An 18,476-nucleotide genomic window follows, 5' to 3' on the forward strand; every position below is an offset into this window, starting at 1 on the left:
CTTATTGTTTTATATATGTAACTCGGTTAAAGTTATATTAGAGAACACAAAATATTCTTCAATTTACATAAATCACTACGCTGATTGCATTCAATCCACTTATAATGAGGTAATGGCGTTTTTGGATGAGTAATAATGATCATGCTCGGTATTTCACTTCCTCTATTGTTTAAATTGTATGAACCAAGTGAATTGTTATTACCTAGTTTCTTTTTCCTTGGAGATAACAATACTTTATCATTATTCGAAAGTGTAATAATGGATTGTTGTTGAGACGGTGGTGCTATTTCACAGTGATTTTGCATTTGCATTATTATCTCAAACATAAGTTTGTTATTCGAGATTATTTCATTAAACATACCATCTTCTATTTCATTGCACGGTTTTGGGTATATATCTTCAACCTTCAATACATATCCATAGCCTTTAATTAATTTAGTGTTAAAGCATCCTTTGTTGTTACTGTTATCAAATATTGAGTCACATACTTTAATTTTTTCCTCTTTACTACCACTAACAGAAAAGGAATTAATATCCAAATTGTTCCTCACGTTGGTAATGTCACGGTTGTTTTTAAGATAGTGATTACTAATGTTTTTGTATCTAGGAGATCCAAATATTTCGGAATATATGCCTGCATTTCTGTTGACATTAGAAGAGGATGATACTGTTTTAATCAAGGTACCGGTAACTATATATTGGATATTTTCTAATTTAACGTAATAGTCAATAATGATATTATTATAACTGTCTGGTTCTTGACTTATTTTTTCATCCTTATTTTTTAATACCATAAATGATTCATTAGTAACAACGGCTATTCTAGATTCATCACAAAATACTGTTGATATATGTAATATCCCATTTAATACTCTACCATTGTTATCTCTTTGATTAACACCACCGGAAATATCAGATTTATTATTTGAATTTTTGTTGTTATCTTCAATGTTTTTAATTAATCCAAATAAAAATGAATGGTAACGTGAATAAGGAACCAGAATATGATGTTTAGAATAAAATATACGTGGAATGCGAGTTCTATCAGTGTTTCCGATTCTATCAACAGTAGAGGCTTTTTGAATTCCCTGTGCAGCTTTCTGAGTGAAATCAAGCACGCCTGTGATTGGCTTAACAACCGCTGCAACTAAACCTTTAGTTAGTCCCAATGCAAGGGAGTTAGGATTGCCTGTCGTTGCGCCGTCAACTAACTCACCAACCAAACTGGAAAGACCATCTGTAACCGATTTTCCAAATGCCTGAGCTCCTATAGTTAAACCGTCCATTAAATCCTTAGGTTGTTGACCATGAACAAATCGCCTCCTTTCTTCCATGTATTTTTCATCCATAGTTAATGCACCTGCTATTTGACTAGCCGTTCCTGCCACTTTTGAGATTGCTTGAAATGTACCAAATACAGAATGATTCATGAATGATTCGATGCCTTTTTTAACTCCTGTAACTACATTTATATTGTTTGCGTTATTCGAAGAACTATTGAGGATGGTATTAACTCCATTGTTTGTCGTTCCAATATTATTTGCGAAATTGCTAGTGCTGCTGCTGGTAGTGACATTACCACTAGCATTATTGCTATTAGTATTGTAATCACTTCTTCCAGATGTTACAGCATATATAGGTTCATAGAACAAATCACCTATTCCTGCTCCTATATTTGTGAACGAATTTACAGGATTCCCAACAGAACCCAGAGATGTTGCTATTACATATAATTGAGAATATAACTCGTGTTCATAGTGTTTTCTAATCTTCTCCATTATTTTTGTCAAATTCTCACTTTTAATTAGTTCAAATTGATTTATCCAAAGTGGTGCATCTTCAATTGTAGTTATAGAACGAATTAGTGATGAGAATATCATACCAAAGTTATGGGCAAATTGTTCAAGAATTTTTGTTATATTTAAATTCTTAAGTAAATTATGATTATGATTATTACTGCTCTGAATTAAAGGAGATGTTGTTGTAGACGGGGAGGTGAAATATGACTTTAACATATTTAAATTAAAAGTTAAATGAATGACCATCGGATATATTTTAAAGTTTTTGATAAATATTTTGTCTGTGATTGAGTGTTTTATAGAAAACTGTTTAATAATGTCTTTTTTGTCAATAATATTGTACTCATCATAATCCTCGTTTGAATCTTCATTCCCAACATCGTTACTATTGTCGCTTGTAACTTTATCATCAAAAATATCTTTAATTTGATTTATAAACATAGTTAATGTATAAATAAAATGTGTATCAAAACATATATTTATTCCCATTAATCTAGTTAACAAATAGTTTATTGTAACAATACGAATATTGTTATTACTTCTGTGGTTGCTCTTTGTATTCTTAAATTTATTTTCATTCTTAAAAATCAAATTCACACTAAAAGGATAATTAATTTCACTATCATTTATATAGTCCTTGATCTCATATAAATAATTATCAACAAAGTAATTGTCTGAACCAAAATTACTATCTTCACTTTTTGATCTCCCATTTTTATCTTCATATTCATTGTCATTACAACTATCTATAGTACTTAGGTTGCCAGATATTATATCATCAAAATTAAAATTACACGATATAATAAATATTGGAAGTAATAATTTATCATTGTTTACTAAGTGTTTGTTATGGTTATTTGGAATAATTGACGTAAAATCTGACCACCCATTTGAATCCAGGAACTTTCTCTCTAATGTATTTAGAGTTCTAGAGGAGCTTGATGGTAATCTCTGTAATAATACCGGATATATAGTGTCCCTATATTGTACATCTATCTTCAGATTACCAAGTGATATTTGTAAATCATGTGGTGAAGTCTTGTAAGTACAGAAACTGTATTTACAATAAATTGTATCGAACACTATTAAAAACAATTCCTCAGGATTTTTATTTATATTATTGTCCCAAATTGCTGATAATATTACTTTTGAAGAATAAACATCTATTACATAATTTTTTGATGACATAAACGCATTATTGTATATAGAAAATCTATTTAATGATGTTGATGGTGTTATTCCACCACAAATGTACGATTTTCTATCATTATTTGCAGAACTTGGTGACAATAACAATGAAGATGAATATGAGGAGGGTCTTGTTGACGACTGCAATAGAGATAATGCCTTTTTCGTAAGTCCCCTATTACTGTACCAGTCCATGAAGTGATTGTATGATAACAAGCACAATATATAATTGTTGTTTCTGTCAAACCTACATATTCTATATATTATCCAGTGTTTTTTATCTAATAAACCAAAATTGTACACTTCAAATTGGGAATTAATGCTTTTTTTATTCATATTGTATATACTTATATATTTTCTTTTTATTCCTTTAATGTGAGAATCTTGATGTTCACTATCAATATTGATTAAATTTGAATTATCATTACCATCATGTATATAGATTTCTCTCGGATCAAAATTATTCACCCAAATAAATTCCAAAACTGTATTTTTTGGAAAATATTGTTCCTTAATATTTATATTTGTGTCATTTTTATTTATTCGATTATTATTACTAAATTGAACATTTGAATTGTTTGATTTCTGTGAAATATATAAATCCCTCCCTGAAATATTATAAATATATATCGAGTTCGTATTTAAATCATATAAACCTTTATTTATGTCATTCACACCTCTCTCTGTTATCAATAACAACTCAAAATTCAACACTTCACTGTAATTTGAAGTTATTAATAAGTATTTTCTGTTGATTTCATTGTCAATATCTTCATCCATTAACAATATCTTCCATGACTTATTTTTATTCAAGTAAAAGCAAGGGTATCTCCTAGATTTAATTCTCATGCTCAACAGATGCGAATTATCATTTGTTAATTCACCTTTATTACTATTAATGCAATATTTTGGAATAATTGGTAGTATTGTATTCGAATTTATTATATAATTCCGATTGCTTTCAATCTCCACAGAATATGACGATCTGTTGTATATTACAGATTTTGGGAACAATAATATATGTTTTACTATCAATCCCAGCTGTATATTGTCACTCAATTTTAATCCTAATTTATTCTCTTTGTGCAAAACATTAAAATTAATATCCATAAACTTATCTCTTACTTTAATGCACTTTTCATTCACATTTATATTACTATCTCCCGATCCACCTTCAAATAAAATGCTATTACCAATAGATCCCAGTTCTAGACAATATTGAACATTGTTTATTATTAATATTACCATATTGTTTTTTGCCGTTTTATTCTTTTTAATTAATGGAAATGTTGTATGTTCCAATGGGAAGTCACTATTATGTTTAAAAACATTTTCTTTTGAGTTTAACCAATTACTATTCGTATAATAGTAATACAAATTCGAATCAAATGGTAAAAAACCCGGTAGAACTATTTGTTTTGGAGACATTATCTTTGATCCGAGAAAATCGAACCAATAACTTGAGTGTAACAACCATGATAGTGTACATCCATTTGGATAGTTATCATTTATACTATTAACATTGTAGACTGAAAAAAAGCTATTATTGTTACTATGATCTTTACCATTTACTATATTATTATTACCCAAATTTAAGGCAAAATTGTTTTTATTATTACCAATAATAATATTTTGATTTTTCCAATAACCTAGTTTTATACTTTTAGATAAGTCAATATCATTAGACCAAAATACAATAAAATTGTTATTTATGTCTTCATTGTTTCTTAATAATCCTAATTCAAATTTAAACTTTTCAATTCTATCACTATTTTTGTCCAATGGAACATACAATTTTTTCGCACTTAAATAATCTATAATTCCAAAACTTAATACCTGCTTTTGAGATGGCAATAAAACTTCACCACTAATATTATTTCTTTCATCCAAATTTTCCATCAATTCAATATTTGTAACTCTATAATATAAATTTACTGGCAATGTTGAAATTAGCGTTAATAATGGCTTAAATTTAACATAATACTTGTGATAAACCACACTCTTGAATATATAATTTTTTCCTTCAATAACAATATAAAAACCAACTCTATTAGATGGCAATCCACTTTCACTGTATATATTACATTCATGATAGCTGGAATGATAAATATACCTCTTCTCCTTTTTCTCAACATATGCATTTGAATTACTCCTATATTCCTCTCTATTATTGAAAACATTGAACAGTGGAAATATATCATACTCATTTATGTTAAAATCAGTATCTTTTTCCACCATGTTACCTGTCTTTAGACCTCTATAGTAAATATTATTGTCATTATCACTTTTACTCGTAATAATTGGAATGCTTGTGTTTTCATTGCATCGGATTACTTGATTCAAATTATTTCCGTTTTCATTTAATGCGATCTCCAGGTAAAAATCTAATTCATTATGTAATTCAACCTGGCTTGAAATTGTTATTACTTTCTGTATTCCTAAATCATTAATATCGTCTTCAATATTAAAGAATAAATACGGATTCTCACAGAGTAAAAATTTTGATTTATTATTATCCAATGCCTTGATAGGTAACGCAAAAAATCCGCATCTATCTATATTTACTACTTTGTTTATTTTAAATATCGTTTTAAAAGTATTTTCACTTAAACAATATTTGTCTATTTCGTTCTTTTCGTTAGTAGTGTCCAATTCTCCAATCAATATATCCAATAAAAACACGCTCATTGATTGTAGACAATTGTTATACTTGTAAACAGACTTCTTTTCATTTTTAACTAATACTAAAGAAAAACTGTTGTTTAGGTTATCATTGTAACTCTCAAAATTATTATAACCTATTATTTTTATATCATATCCTGTTTTATTGATTATTTTTAGTGGCTCAAATTGTCTAAAACCATTATTTGGCGATATAAAATGATTTTCCCAGTAGTAATAGTGTTTCGTCAGTGTTTTTAGTAATATTGGTGATGAATTTATGCTTAATACTGTTGGAAAATTCATGTTCAATTTTTTTGTTATCCTACCCAATGTTTTTCCTTTTGGAGAATAATTGTCTACTTGTGAGCATTTATCGTATTTCAAATTAAAGTTACACTCCTCTATCACTGGTTCATAATAGCCATGTTTTGGATTCAAAACCCAAAATTTCAAATCACCGTTGCTTACTACAAAAGTTGGGTCGGCCAATTTACCATCGTTAAAAACTGCTAATAAGTCATTTGACTGTATAGATAACATCGATAAAGGCACGTTTGTATAACCATCTATTGAATTTAATAATATAAATTTTGAATTTTGAATTATTATATTGATGCTTGACTCAATATAATTAAATGGAGATAATAATGCTAAATTTTTTCCATTATTTATTTTACTAATTTCAACCGAATTTCCTCTACATAAAATGAAATTAACATTATTTTGACAATATTCAAGTATCTCATATATTCGATGAAAATGAGGGTTGTATATATATATTGTGTTCGGTAGAGTAACTATTTTTGTACTTTTCCTTACTTTACCATGTTTGCCCTCAATATTTATGTCACTCACTACATTATATATTATCTGTAATTCAAACTTTTCCCAAATTGATAATTCTTCAAATCCCTGAATGTTAAATTTCAAGTACGAATCCATTACAACAACTCGCAAATTAGCCTCGTTATTCGGTTTTGGAATGTCACCTAAACAATACTCTTTTTTTGTTACATAACTCAATTCGTATGAACTCTTAATATTTATTGCGTTATTATCATGTAATAGTGTAAAATTTGATCTTTTTATATTCAAGATTTTGTCAACAATAAGATTTTCTTCCTCAATAGTTGGAATATCCTTTGATTTTGTTTTAGCTTTCATGTTGTTTATTGAGCAATAATCTGAATACCACTTATACATATTTGATAGTGCTTTCATCCTACTGTCCACTCTCAACTTTGGAGAATTAATGTTTAATTTCCAATTAGCATAATATACCTTGTCCCCTAAATTATTTACATTATATTCATTGTTTTTTAATTCATCATTTTTATCTCCAAATGAATAGTAATAGAATACCTCTAAAGGATAACTTTCGCTATCTGCATTATTTTTTGTATAACTAAAATATTTTTCGATGTATGATTTCTTATCTAGAACTGTAAAGTAATGATCATTTAAAAGTATCTCAATACTTGTTTTAGTATTTTCCACGCAAACTTTATTTTCGCAATTATCATTATTTAATATTGATAAATAAAAGTTGTTTCTATCCTCTAATTTAAAACTCATTATACATAAATTAAACATAAATATTTTCTTCTGAATAAATTTAGTGAAAAAAACATTAATTTCATCCATATTTATTGTAGCCAATATATTTTCTTCTTTGTCATTCAAAAATCTACATTCATTCACTAAACGTAACTTCATACTTGGGAAAAAGATATTAATTGAATGGCTTGGTTGTATTGTATCGTCGTATTCAATAAAATAAATTCTTTCTATCATTCTTCCTTGAAATTCAAGCAATGGTTTCCCTAAATACTTGCAGTTAAACACCTGTTTTATATATTTCTTCACTTTGAGGCTATTTTTATTTAAACAATTAATGAAATTTTGATCAGATAGGGTGCCACAAGATATATCATTCAGTTTTAATGCATAATCATCATATTTAAGTAAATTATTTGTAAAAACATCTATAAGTGCTGATAAAGTTTTAGGTGACAAATTTAACCATGTTTTAATCGATTTAGATTCAACAAAACAACTCATATCAAAAGATCCTGATTTTTCATCATCACTTTGGTACTTTCTAATATGAAAGTTGAAATCTGGTATAAATCCCATTACAATCCCATATTCATAATTGTTAAAATGAGTCAGTCCATTTTGACTTATTAAATTATTTATATATTCTAACTCAATATTTAATAATCTAAACATAAGAACACAGACTCTATGTTCACCTGAATCATATATCAAATATTTATTATTGAAATTAAATAAATCAAAATTCAACATGATCCCCTTTGTGTCCCTTGAATTCGACTCTAACGTCCCACATGGTATTATTATTTTACTATTTTTAACAACCACATCTCTTAAAGGGACTGAAACTACTTCCATTTCATCTTTATTACGATCTTCTGATGAATCTAATAAAAACTGAACGTTATCCATTATATTTCCAAAATAATAAATATTGTGTAAAAATATATCTAAAAAAAGAACCATCGAGATGTTCTGAGCTTCAACTAGCATCTCCGACGTTGATATTAAGTTCCTAATATTTTTGTGGATTATATCATTTAATAAATCTTTTGCTTCATGTGAAATAATCCTTATTTTTAAATATGACGAAGTGCAATCATATTCGTCTTTATCCACAATATTTGATTTGAAATCTAAAAAACATATATCTGTTTCGTTATAAATGTTATATAATTCCAAACTTTTAATGTTAATATCTATTTCCTTCTGTGTGTCCTTTTCATACATTGAGATTGTATTGCAGAAGTTTATTTTCAAAAATTGTGTATCTTTTTGAAAAGCTATCAACTCAAAACTCTTAATATCACCTAAAAATGAACATCTAGAATTGTTTTTGTGGTTAATAACCATTATCGAATTGAAATTATTATTATTGTCATTATAAGTAGTTTTTGGAAGTAAAGTATTGATTATATTTACTATTTCGTAAATTACCAAGGGTCTTAAATATAAAACAATAGATTCAGAATCAAACTTTATTCTTGTGTCATTACTAATAAAACTATTAATTAAATTACTATCCCTGTTTCCAGATAATGAAGCTTTTCCAAACTCTCTCGTAATAAAATGGAATTGAGTTGTTGGAAAACATATAAAGTTACAAAAGTGGCCTATATATAACAGTGGAATAATACTATCATCTTTATTAATTCCATCATTAAGTAAGTAATTAAATGATAAATCACCAATTGATGTGTTCAAATTATTATGATGATCATATATAAAATATAAAATTTGAATATTGTTAGTTTTTAAACTTATAATTGATTTTTTTTCTGAAACTAAATCAAAAAATAAATTATTTAGTTGAATATACCAAGAGAATTGAATATTTAGTCCAAGTTTGAACATTTTAAATTCTTTTTCTCTTGTGATATTATTGTTAAAAACAAAGTATTTGTCCAATCTAGAATCCTGTATCCACCTCACTACAGTTTTGTATAGACTCTGATAAAGTGCTGGGTTAAAGTTAGATGTGATTTTATTTATTTGAATTGAAGAATAAACTATTTGTAAATTATCCTCAAGCTGAAATTCTTCGCTATTTCCAAATTTTGACGGTTTTGAATCTAAATAAACGGAATTTGTAGATAGCACCAAACTCATAAATGACTTCTCGTCAAATAACTCAGTCGATAATGGATCTAATTGCGTTAAAACGCTAAATAATTTAATATATTTTATCCAAGTCTCATCAACCATATTGTACTTTTTATATGAAAGCAAATTAAATCTTATATCAATAAAGTCTATACTAAAAAGCCTATATGAATTTGATGAATCAACATTTATTTTGTCTGCTCTGTATTCTTTGTATTCATCATTATCTTTAAAATTCAACTCGCGACTCTCTTTAATAAAAAAACTTGGTTGAATATTCTTGTATATGCATACATATATTTCTTCAATTCTCACAAAATAACTTTGGTGATGAATGCATTTGAACCAGTAAATGACATTTTCAGATAGAACGTATCTATAATATGGAGAAACCATGTTTGTTTTACTTCCAACGCTTTGATAGTCAAAGCTACCTTCTTGTTTTGAGTTTTGCAACTCCAATCCACTTTCATCAATAACATCTTTTACTGCAAAATTTTCATTATTCGAAATTGAAATTTTGCCGAAACTAATCACACCATACATCATCTCCTTGTTGTCGTTCTCATGACAAAATATCAATATTGGAGTTTCTATTTGAATATCAACATCCATAATTGAAGAGTCTATTAAAAACATTCCTCCATTATTACTCTCTGTACTTTTATGTTCTTTTTTTATTTTTTTCTTCACATTTGTATCGCTTCTGATAAACTTATATTTGTCTGTGAAACCTACAATTATTGAAATAATGTGTGAATAAATATTCATATAGCATTTCTCTACATTAATTTTAATGATAGTCTTATTATCTTGAAATGAATTTTCTATTTTTGCTGATATAGTTTTATCTATTGAAAAATCAGAACTTTGGCTTAGAGAGCTCCTCCTTCTTGAGGAATTTTGTGGAATACTACATATTGAACTAATCCTAGATAAATAATAAAAGGTAAACCACATATTGTTGCTACTGCTTGTTTTTGAATTATCTGCATATATTAAATGATAAATATCGCCATTAGAACTAGAATAATCAAGAACAAATTCTTCTAATAGAGAAAGAATAGAAAGTCTCGAGTCAGATTGAATATATTCAAGCCCGAAATTTTTTAATTTCCCCAATAACACGTTTTTTCCTTCATCTGTAATTTCAGGAACAGATTTACTAATGCAATTTCCCCTCTCATCCCCTATTATTACTTCCAATTTAGTTTCTCTCAAAAGTACCCTAAAAACAATAAATGGAACATCTGAATTTACCCCAAATAACTTCGTTGTTAGTGATAAATTGTTATTTATAGAATAATTTACACCCTTCTTTTGAATACTTCCTTCATACTCATTTATATTCGAATCAAATAATCCACAATATTCAAATTCATCAGAATTACAATCGTAAAATTTGGAATCATCCTCGGATTCAATGATACATCCGTTTTCAGCTCCTTTAGAGAAAAAATAAGACTCGTCAAATTCAATAGATTCGTTTGGATTAGTTTGCTCCATTTTTTCATTTGAAAGTGAAGAATAGCTACTTTCAAGTAATAATTCATTACTCTCTTCACTTGCATCATAGAATATCTCACCTTCATTGTTAGGAGAGGATATTCTATGTAAATTAAAAAGCCATTGAATCCAGTTTCCTGTTGTTATTCCACCTGATAATGTTTCCATCTGGTCCGATTTTCTCCTATATAAATGTATTTCCAACTTCTTTCCAACATATTGATGTACTAAGGATGTATGTAGTGATACAAATCTCGAAAAAGGTATTCTTGTTAAGTAATACTCTGAATGCTGTCTTGAGAAATCCAATAGCAAGTCATTAAACAATCCACCATCAAAAAAGGAATTCATTGGTGTATTTTTCATGTTATTATCAAAATAGTCATGAAATTTCTGTGTATACTCTCTGCAATACATCAGTATTTTGGCTTCTATAAATTCTTCTTGCAGGCGTATAAATAAATTTGAAGAACTTGAGTTATTAGTTCCAATAACGCCACCACCTATACTTTCTTTTCTTCTTCTTATTATGCAGCCAACAGCATATTTCCACCAAAGTTTTGCATTGTTATGAACCGGTACGCTAGGCCTATATAAGAATTTTCTCTCTAGAGATTGTTTCCCTATTTCAATATATTTATTAAATATTTGAATGTGCTTCAAAAAATTACCACATTGAGTCACTATTTGTTCAGATAATGTGACATATATTTCCTCCAATACTCCATAAATTGTATATATTGGTTTGGTTGATGTCCCAAATAAATCCTTCCTCTGCCTCAACAACAACTTACAACAAAAAGGATGAATTACAGGACTTTGTTCTCCTATTGTATTGTTCTCAAGCCTTTCATTAGCCTTCTTAGTACCAGAATAAATAGAAAATCCGTTTAAATCAAGTAATCTGTATGAGAAATCATTTGAATCATCTTTTCGAAAGAATGGCTCAAATAATTTCGAGTTTGAACATTCGGTTCTTGTATCAAACAATTCCTTAACTAAATCTAATTGTTCCTCATAGTAACTAATAAGGCCTGGTCCAGGCTCATCCTTGTCAGATGGATTTGTTTCTGAACTCTTTCCATTAACAAGTACCTGTTCTAAATTCGGAATTGAGCAAACCTCCAATGAATTTAATACTAATCCACAATAAGAGTCTTTATTTACAATGTCTTCCATGACTATATGTATTCTCCTAAATTTCAACCTCACATCCTGAATTAATACTGAGACTATCCTGCTTATAAATGGTTTACTTCCGCCCAAATTTCTTTTTCCTTTCAATGTAAAATATTCATCTTCAGCCAATTCTGTCATAAAACGAATATTCCAATGCTCAATTAACCTTAATCTCTCCATTATTAAGAAATTTTCAATTTTGTTTGTATCAAACTTTTCCTCTCCAATGAATTTAGCTGATAAACTTAAGTCATCTATTTCCACTACTAATGGTGAACTACTACCTGGTCTTAAAATATTACCATAAGGTATTGAAATGTTAATTGTTTCAATGAATCCGTGCGTCACTTTTACAGGTATATTTAGTTGTTCAATAAAACCTTCTTTTATTTTAACATTTTTAAGTTGTAATTTCCCTGAATTCAAACCTAATTCAAAACTATCCTCCGAAACATTTTCTAAATATTTACCTATAAATGTTGTTGCCCATTTTGCTATAAATCTAGATACACGAGACGCTGCTCGCTTCATTACTCAACTTTAATCTATTTTTCTATCATCACTGACACCTCTATCCTTATTTATATGCCTATTTTCAAACCAAATATTTTTATATTTTATTTAAATTTTATTGAAAAGAAAATAATAGAAATGATTGTTTTATTCTTCTTCCCGCCTTTTTGTCAGCATGCAAGTTTTATGGTTATTTTTGCAGCTGTGGGGCGATGATATTAGAATTAATTCACAATAAATTTCATGATTTGAGGATAAAAGTAAAATAATATACATGATATCTTGTCATTCTGTTCATTCTAAGACTAATCTAGTTGAATTACTGTTTACAAAACATTTTGGCTTCCATTGGAGGTTTTGTTGTATCCTACGTATTTAAGTTAACTAAATATAAAATTGTATAACAATTCCAGGACTCACTATTTTGGTTTAATTATTAAAAGAGTGCCTATAGATAAAAGAGAAAATACTTTTTTTTGAAAAACAAACTCTATTACATCTTAAGATAATTTTTTTGTAAACCCTAATAGTTTATTAAACAAATAAAAATTCGATGTTTAAATGAAACTGTATTTATAGTCTAATAGAATTATTCGTTTCTTTTATTCGCTTCAGAATAATAAAATTCGTGATATTTCGGACTTTTTATAAAGCTGTTTTTGTTTATATGTGCTCTAGTGTCATAGTTCACAGTAATACCATTTTCGGAATGTAACTGAAGAGTGTTTGCCTGAGAATGTGCTATATAATAAGGAATGGATTTACTTTCTTCCATAGAGTCTGAAGCATTCATGTATTCTGGCGAAAAACTCGTATCTTCAATTGATAAAACACCTTTTTCAGACTTTGTTAAATTAACTTCGTGATTCAATATTTGATTGTTAAGTGGTAATGCTTTTGAATTTTTTTTCCCAAAAATTGGTTGTATAGTTGTCAACTGTAACTCAGATTCTTTTTCATTTTTTAAAGTATGAATGTTTCCTACATTCATACTTTCATCTTTATTCTTTTTTATTAATAACAATATGATACATAGTAATAATAACAGTAACAAAATAATTCCAGTAATTATCGCAAATATCAAAATCCAATTACCATTGCTTTCATTTCTATGTGAATCCATTTCAATTGATTTTTTTACTTTTTCTTTTGATTCTTTTTTATCCTGTTTTACATCCACTCCATGTTTAACTTTATTCTCAGGTTTACTCACCGATTCACCTGCACCAAATCCAAGTAGTGAGCTTTCAGACTCTTTTTCACTATTATCTACAAACTTCGGAATAGTATATCCTTGATTGTTAATATTATTGTATTTGACAAAATTATTTGTCCTAACATTATCTGTTGAAGCTCTGTTTTTTACTTCAAATGAACTTTCATATTGCGATGATTCCTCATCTAAATCAAAATTTAACACATTTTCCTCACTTAAATCATTCATTGTCTCGTAATCACCCGTTTCCATTTTACTGCTAGTACTAGTTGTGCTTGTAGTAGTACTTGTATTATTTGAAGTAAATACTTTTATTGAAGATAATGGTTCCAATGATGGTGTTTTTTCGGTATTTGTTGGTTTTAAATTACTACCGTTATTCAATTTTATTCTTTCGGAAGATAATTCATCACTAAAGTTTATCATTGAGTCAATTTTGTTTGACGAATGTATTTTATTATTACTTCCCCTATTAGAATAATCTGGAACTGTCTTTGTAATAGGTAGCAAAATGTCCCCAATATAACTTGAACTCTGTTTTGAAATAAGCTGTTTATCTGAGTTTTCAACCTCTGAATTATTTTCGATAGCATAAAACCTTGGTTGAGCATTCAGGCTTTCTAATTTCAATTCATCAGATAAAGCAGGACTAAGATCAAAATCTTGATCCCAAACAAATGTTTTTTTTCTGCTATTGGTTGGACTTTTGTTCAAATCATTCGCTATGATTATTTGTTTTTCTTCATTTTCCCTCCAATTTATAATAGTTTCTGGATACATCATGGAATTATGGTAATTGTTCCAAGTTGAATTCAAAATACTTGAAACATTTTGACACAAAATAACAGAATTACTTGCTAAAGGGTCAGAACAATTTAAATTACTATAAATTTGTGAATCTAATTTTGGCTCTTTACTTATTATGTCGTCGGCTTGCTTAATAAGTTCAAGATATTTACTTGGATTTAGACCACCAGAATCATAGGCTACAGTGGCACAAACAGCACAGGAAAGTTCTGAGTCAATAAGCCAACATGGTCTCCTTCCGAGACCTCCACTGTCATAAAATCCACACTTCTCAAAGGGGAATTTAAATTTAACTAACCAATTAGCATTATAATTTGATGTCCATTCTATATTGGATTCTCTTATTTCAAGTTGTTTATTACTATCTATCCAGTACCAACCAGGAGGATACTTAAAAAATGCATATTTTCTCAACCCCACAAAACAACCATCAATTGTTTTTATATTTCCTGAATTTATTTCCAATACCTTTTTTATTGCCTCATCATCTGACTTCTTGTGAACAGTCGCTAATGTAACGGGGTATCTATCCCTCTCAACAGTTCCATTTTCTCCATAAGTCAGTATTTCTGTACTTCCAAGTTCATTGCATAATTTAAACCCATGAGAAAACGTTTTTGACTTTTCAAATGTTAATAACTTAAAACATCTTGTTTTTTCATTATTAGAAACCCAACCATTCGGACACTTTGCTTGCTTAACTTTATCTCGTTGTCTATATACTCTTCCATATGCAAATAAACTTAATGTTAAAATTATTAAAACTACAATAACAAACATTAATACATTTGTTTCTAAATGACTATTAATAACATTAAACTTACCCAAAAAGTCATTAAAAATAACTCTAAGAAACTTCATAAATAGTAATCTCAATAAATCTTCATTTAGCTAGTTTATATCTCATTTTACTTTGGTTTAATTTTATAGAATATATTTCAGTCCTCAGAAATATGTGACTTTGCATGTTAATAATTTATCATACTATAACAGTTGTTAATGATTATGGCGCCATATAAAGTTGGAATATGAGCTTTATGAGTTTTAATAAACATGAAAATGAATTATGACGAATTCGAACTACTAGTAAGTTACAGACTGAAAATAATAGTGTAAATCTTAATTTGTATTATTTGTAGGACGGATCATTTTCAACTGGGTGTAATCCCGAAATTGAGTTTATTGCTCAATCTATTGTAGATATCGTTGAAGCATCTCCTGAACTATTAGAACAGGATGGAAATGTTAGTTTGGAGGTACTGTTGAAACATTATCCTTGATTTATTTTACAATCTATGTTTACTTCCTCTTTTTTTGTAGATTGAAGGGCGTATAGGAGCAATAATAAATGAATTTACTAAAGAAAGAGTGGCCCTCCCTTGTGAGGGAATGACTTTATTACAACCAACTGAAAAGGAATTCCAATACAGATTTATTCCAGGAGTTGAAAAATGGCAAATGAGTTCAGTTATGAGCGAATTAAAGGAAAATTTTGATGAATCCAAGATCCCTTTCATAATTAAAAAAAGGAATACCAATGACTACTACGTAAACAATCCTAAAAAAGATGTTCGCGATGATAAATCAGCCATTAGATTAAGTTACGTGGCACCAAAAACTGAAAAAGACAAGCCCATTGATTCTATTTGGAAAGAAAAGGTTGCAATTTTTGACTTTTACTCCCCATGTCATAACTTAGATTTCGAAAACAAGTACATTAGTAATGGTACTTCTTTAAAAGATTTTAGAATAGCAGTGAATATTGAACACAAAGAGAATCAAACAGAGATATTGAACTCGATTCACGGCCCAATAGAAAATTCATGTATATTAGAAAGAAGAAGAGAGAGGGAGACGCTCGAGGTTTCAAATTTTGTCCTGGACACAACACATGTAATTCAAATCGAAAGTAGAAGATGTTACAAGCAACATGAGTCATATGAATTAGAGCTTGAACTGAAGCCTTCATATTTTATTCCTCTTCTTAAATCTTATATTGAGGATATAAATGGTGGCAATTTAAGAGTTATCGGTACGCATCCTTTCATCAAATTACTAAACAACTTTGTTAATTTAGTATTTGGAATTACATTATTTCTAAACAATCAAAAATCAGATGACCAAATTAGGCCCACAATAAATAACCAAAACAATTCAGATCAAGTCATGGATCTAACATCCATTAATCAATCAAAGGAAATGGTTGAGGCATTCAAAAAATTTGTTTCCCCAATTACCCCAATAATCGGTGATTATCTATATAGAGCTGTTGCGTCTGAAAAACTTATATCAAATAGACAGGAGGATGTAATATCTAGTGACGAAATTGATATTTATTTTGGATTAAAATCCATTTCACCAGAACATGAATAATACTAGTTAAAAGAAACAATTCACTTTTATTTATTATTTTATTAATGAATGCAAAATAGGTAATCGGCTTTTTTCTTCAGTTTTTAGCATCTTTATTAGCTCTTCTCTACTTAATAATCTTTTTCTTCCATCTCCACCCTCTTCCAAACTCATCCCCGATTCTTTTAGAAACACCAATTCGCTATTCTTGAACCCATTGAAAGATAAGTATTCCAGAATAAGTGAATTAAGAATAATGTTTTCTTCAGATACCTCTTTATAGTTGGAACCATCTTCGTTCTGAACAATAATATAAATCAAATATGTTGAAATTAATTTATTCCAATCTTACCTCTGTCATAGAATAAAGTATTTCTGCCATTAGTTTTGCCCTAACTTCATCCAAAACTCCCTTTTTCTCGAGTTGTGACCTGACAGCTAATCATTTTAGTTATTAAATTCATTCATTCATATCTGTAATAACAGTAATTATCAATTAAAATAATTAACTTACCACCCCTAAACTCCTCCAAAGATTGATCTTCCTGCATCTTAACCAACTAATCTATTTGAAATATGTTGAATTAATTACGAAATTTACTAATTATACTGATTTGTCTGTCTTTGTCCTCCAACTCAAATGTTACAAAATACATATAGGATCAAAATTTGCGAAAAATAAGCGTAACTTAACCTTCTTGTCGTAGATTATTTCTCTAATTTGGTTATTGTGACAAGACTAACAACGAAATTAAAAATAAAAGTTGAAACAAATTCAGCAGGCTTAAGGCCTTTGTTTATGTATTACTAATTTTTGAAATCTCAATTTCGCACAAAAATATTTTCCCGCTGTATGAATTATTATGTATCTGTAGCGATTTACATATTCACCAATAAATGAATAGTTGTATTGAAAAATGGGTAACTTTTTATCTCCAACTAACATCAACAAAGATCTAACGTCTGTTTCTGTATACTCATATACTTTGAGGACGCTTGAAGGTGTTTCATTTCCCATGGAACAGTTACGTGGAAAGGTTGTACTTGTGACAAATGTTGCTTCTAAGTGTGGTTATTCTAAATCTTACTACAAACAATTGGTAAGAATGTACAATGTTTTTAAACCTTTTGGATTTGAAATCATTGGTTTACCTTCAAGAGAATTTATGGGTCAGGAGTATAACAATCCGGCAGATATAAGAAAGTTTACGGATTCCTACAAAGTAGAATTTCCAATAATGGAAATATGTAAGGTTAATGGAAATGATGCGCTTGAATTAGTTCAAAAATTGAAAAGAGAAACTCCTGAACTTTATGACTCAACAAAAAATCAGCTACTGCCAATAAAATGGAACTTCTCTAGATTTTTATTGAATAAAGAGGGAAAAGTAATTGCGTTCAGAGGTACTAGAACAGAGCCAAATGAGCTAATACCTACAATCGCGCAGGAACTGAATGTAAGTAATTACGAGGAAATGTTCAGAGAATACGATAGTAATTATAGGCAGATCTCAGATGGAATGGGAGATATGTGCGAAATAAAAAGATAAGTAAGAAAACGAGGTAGAAACAACTTAATTTTCATTGGTACA

General features: G+C 28.6%; 5 protein-coding genes across 5 annotated transcripts; 2 read left to right on the forward strand and 3 right to left on the reverse strand.

Moving 5' to 3' along the window:
* Window positions 1-32: 32 nt before the first annotated feature.
* FG379_001990 (uncharacterized protein) lies at window positions 33-12,527 on the reverse strand (the record flags this gene model as incomplete). Its single annotated transcript, XM_067327593.1, has 1 exon — window positions 33-12,527. The coding sequence occupies one exon, from the start codon at window positions 12,525-12,527 to the stop codon at window positions 33-35; it is 12,495 nt and encodes a 4,164-aa protein (XP_067184638.1).
* A 571-nt stretch (window positions 12,528-13,098) lies between these two features.
* On the reverse strand, window positions 13,099-15,393 carry FG379_002001 (C-type lectin-like domain containing; the record flags this gene model as incomplete). Its single annotated transcript, XM_067327604.1, has 1 exon — window positions 13,099-15,393. The coding sequence occupies one exon, from the start codon at window positions 15,391-15,393 to the stop codon at window positions 13,099-13,101; it is 2,295 nt and encodes a 764-aa protein (XP_067184649.1).
* A 528-nt stretch (window positions 15,394-15,921) lies between these two features.
* FG379_002002 (uncharacterized protein) lies at window positions 15,922-16,905 on the forward strand (the record flags this gene model as incomplete). The annotated part of the gene is made up of 1 exon (XM_067327605.1): window positions 15,922-16,905. The coding sequence occupies one exon, from the start codon at window positions 15,922-15,924 to the stop codon at window positions 16,903-16,905; it is 984 nt and encodes a 327-aa protein (XP_067184650.1).
* Window positions 16,906-17,069: 164 nt separating this feature from the next.
* Window positions 17,070-17,435, reverse strand: FG379_002003 (uncharacterized protein; the record flags this gene model as incomplete). Its single annotated transcript, XM_067327606.1, has 3 exons — window positions 17,070-17,177; window positions 17,237-17,322; window positions 17,399-17,435. 3 exons carry the CDS (start codon window positions 17,433-17,435, stop codon window positions 17,070-17,072), a joined length of 231 nt encoding a protein of 76 aa, XP_067184651.1.
* A 366-nt stretch (window positions 17,436-17,801) lies between these two features.
* Window positions 17,802-18,434, forward strand: FG379_001936 (glutathione peroxidase; the record flags this gene model as incomplete). The annotated part of the gene is made up of 1 exon (XM_067327539.1): window positions 17,802-18,434. One exon carries the CDS (start codon window positions 17,802-17,804, stop codon window positions 18,432-18,434), a length of 633 nt encoding a protein of 210 aa, XP_067184584.1.
* Window positions 18,435-18,476: the final 42 nt, after the last annotated feature.

Source organism: Cryptosporidium bovis (genome assembly GCF_009768925.1).
Source record: "Cryptosporidium bovis isolate 45015 chromosome Unknown contig_28, whole genome shotgun sequence".
NCBI classification, from domain to species: Eukaryota; Apicomplexa; class Conoidasida; order Eucoccidiorida; family Cryptosporidiidae; genus Cryptosporidium; species Cryptosporidium bovis.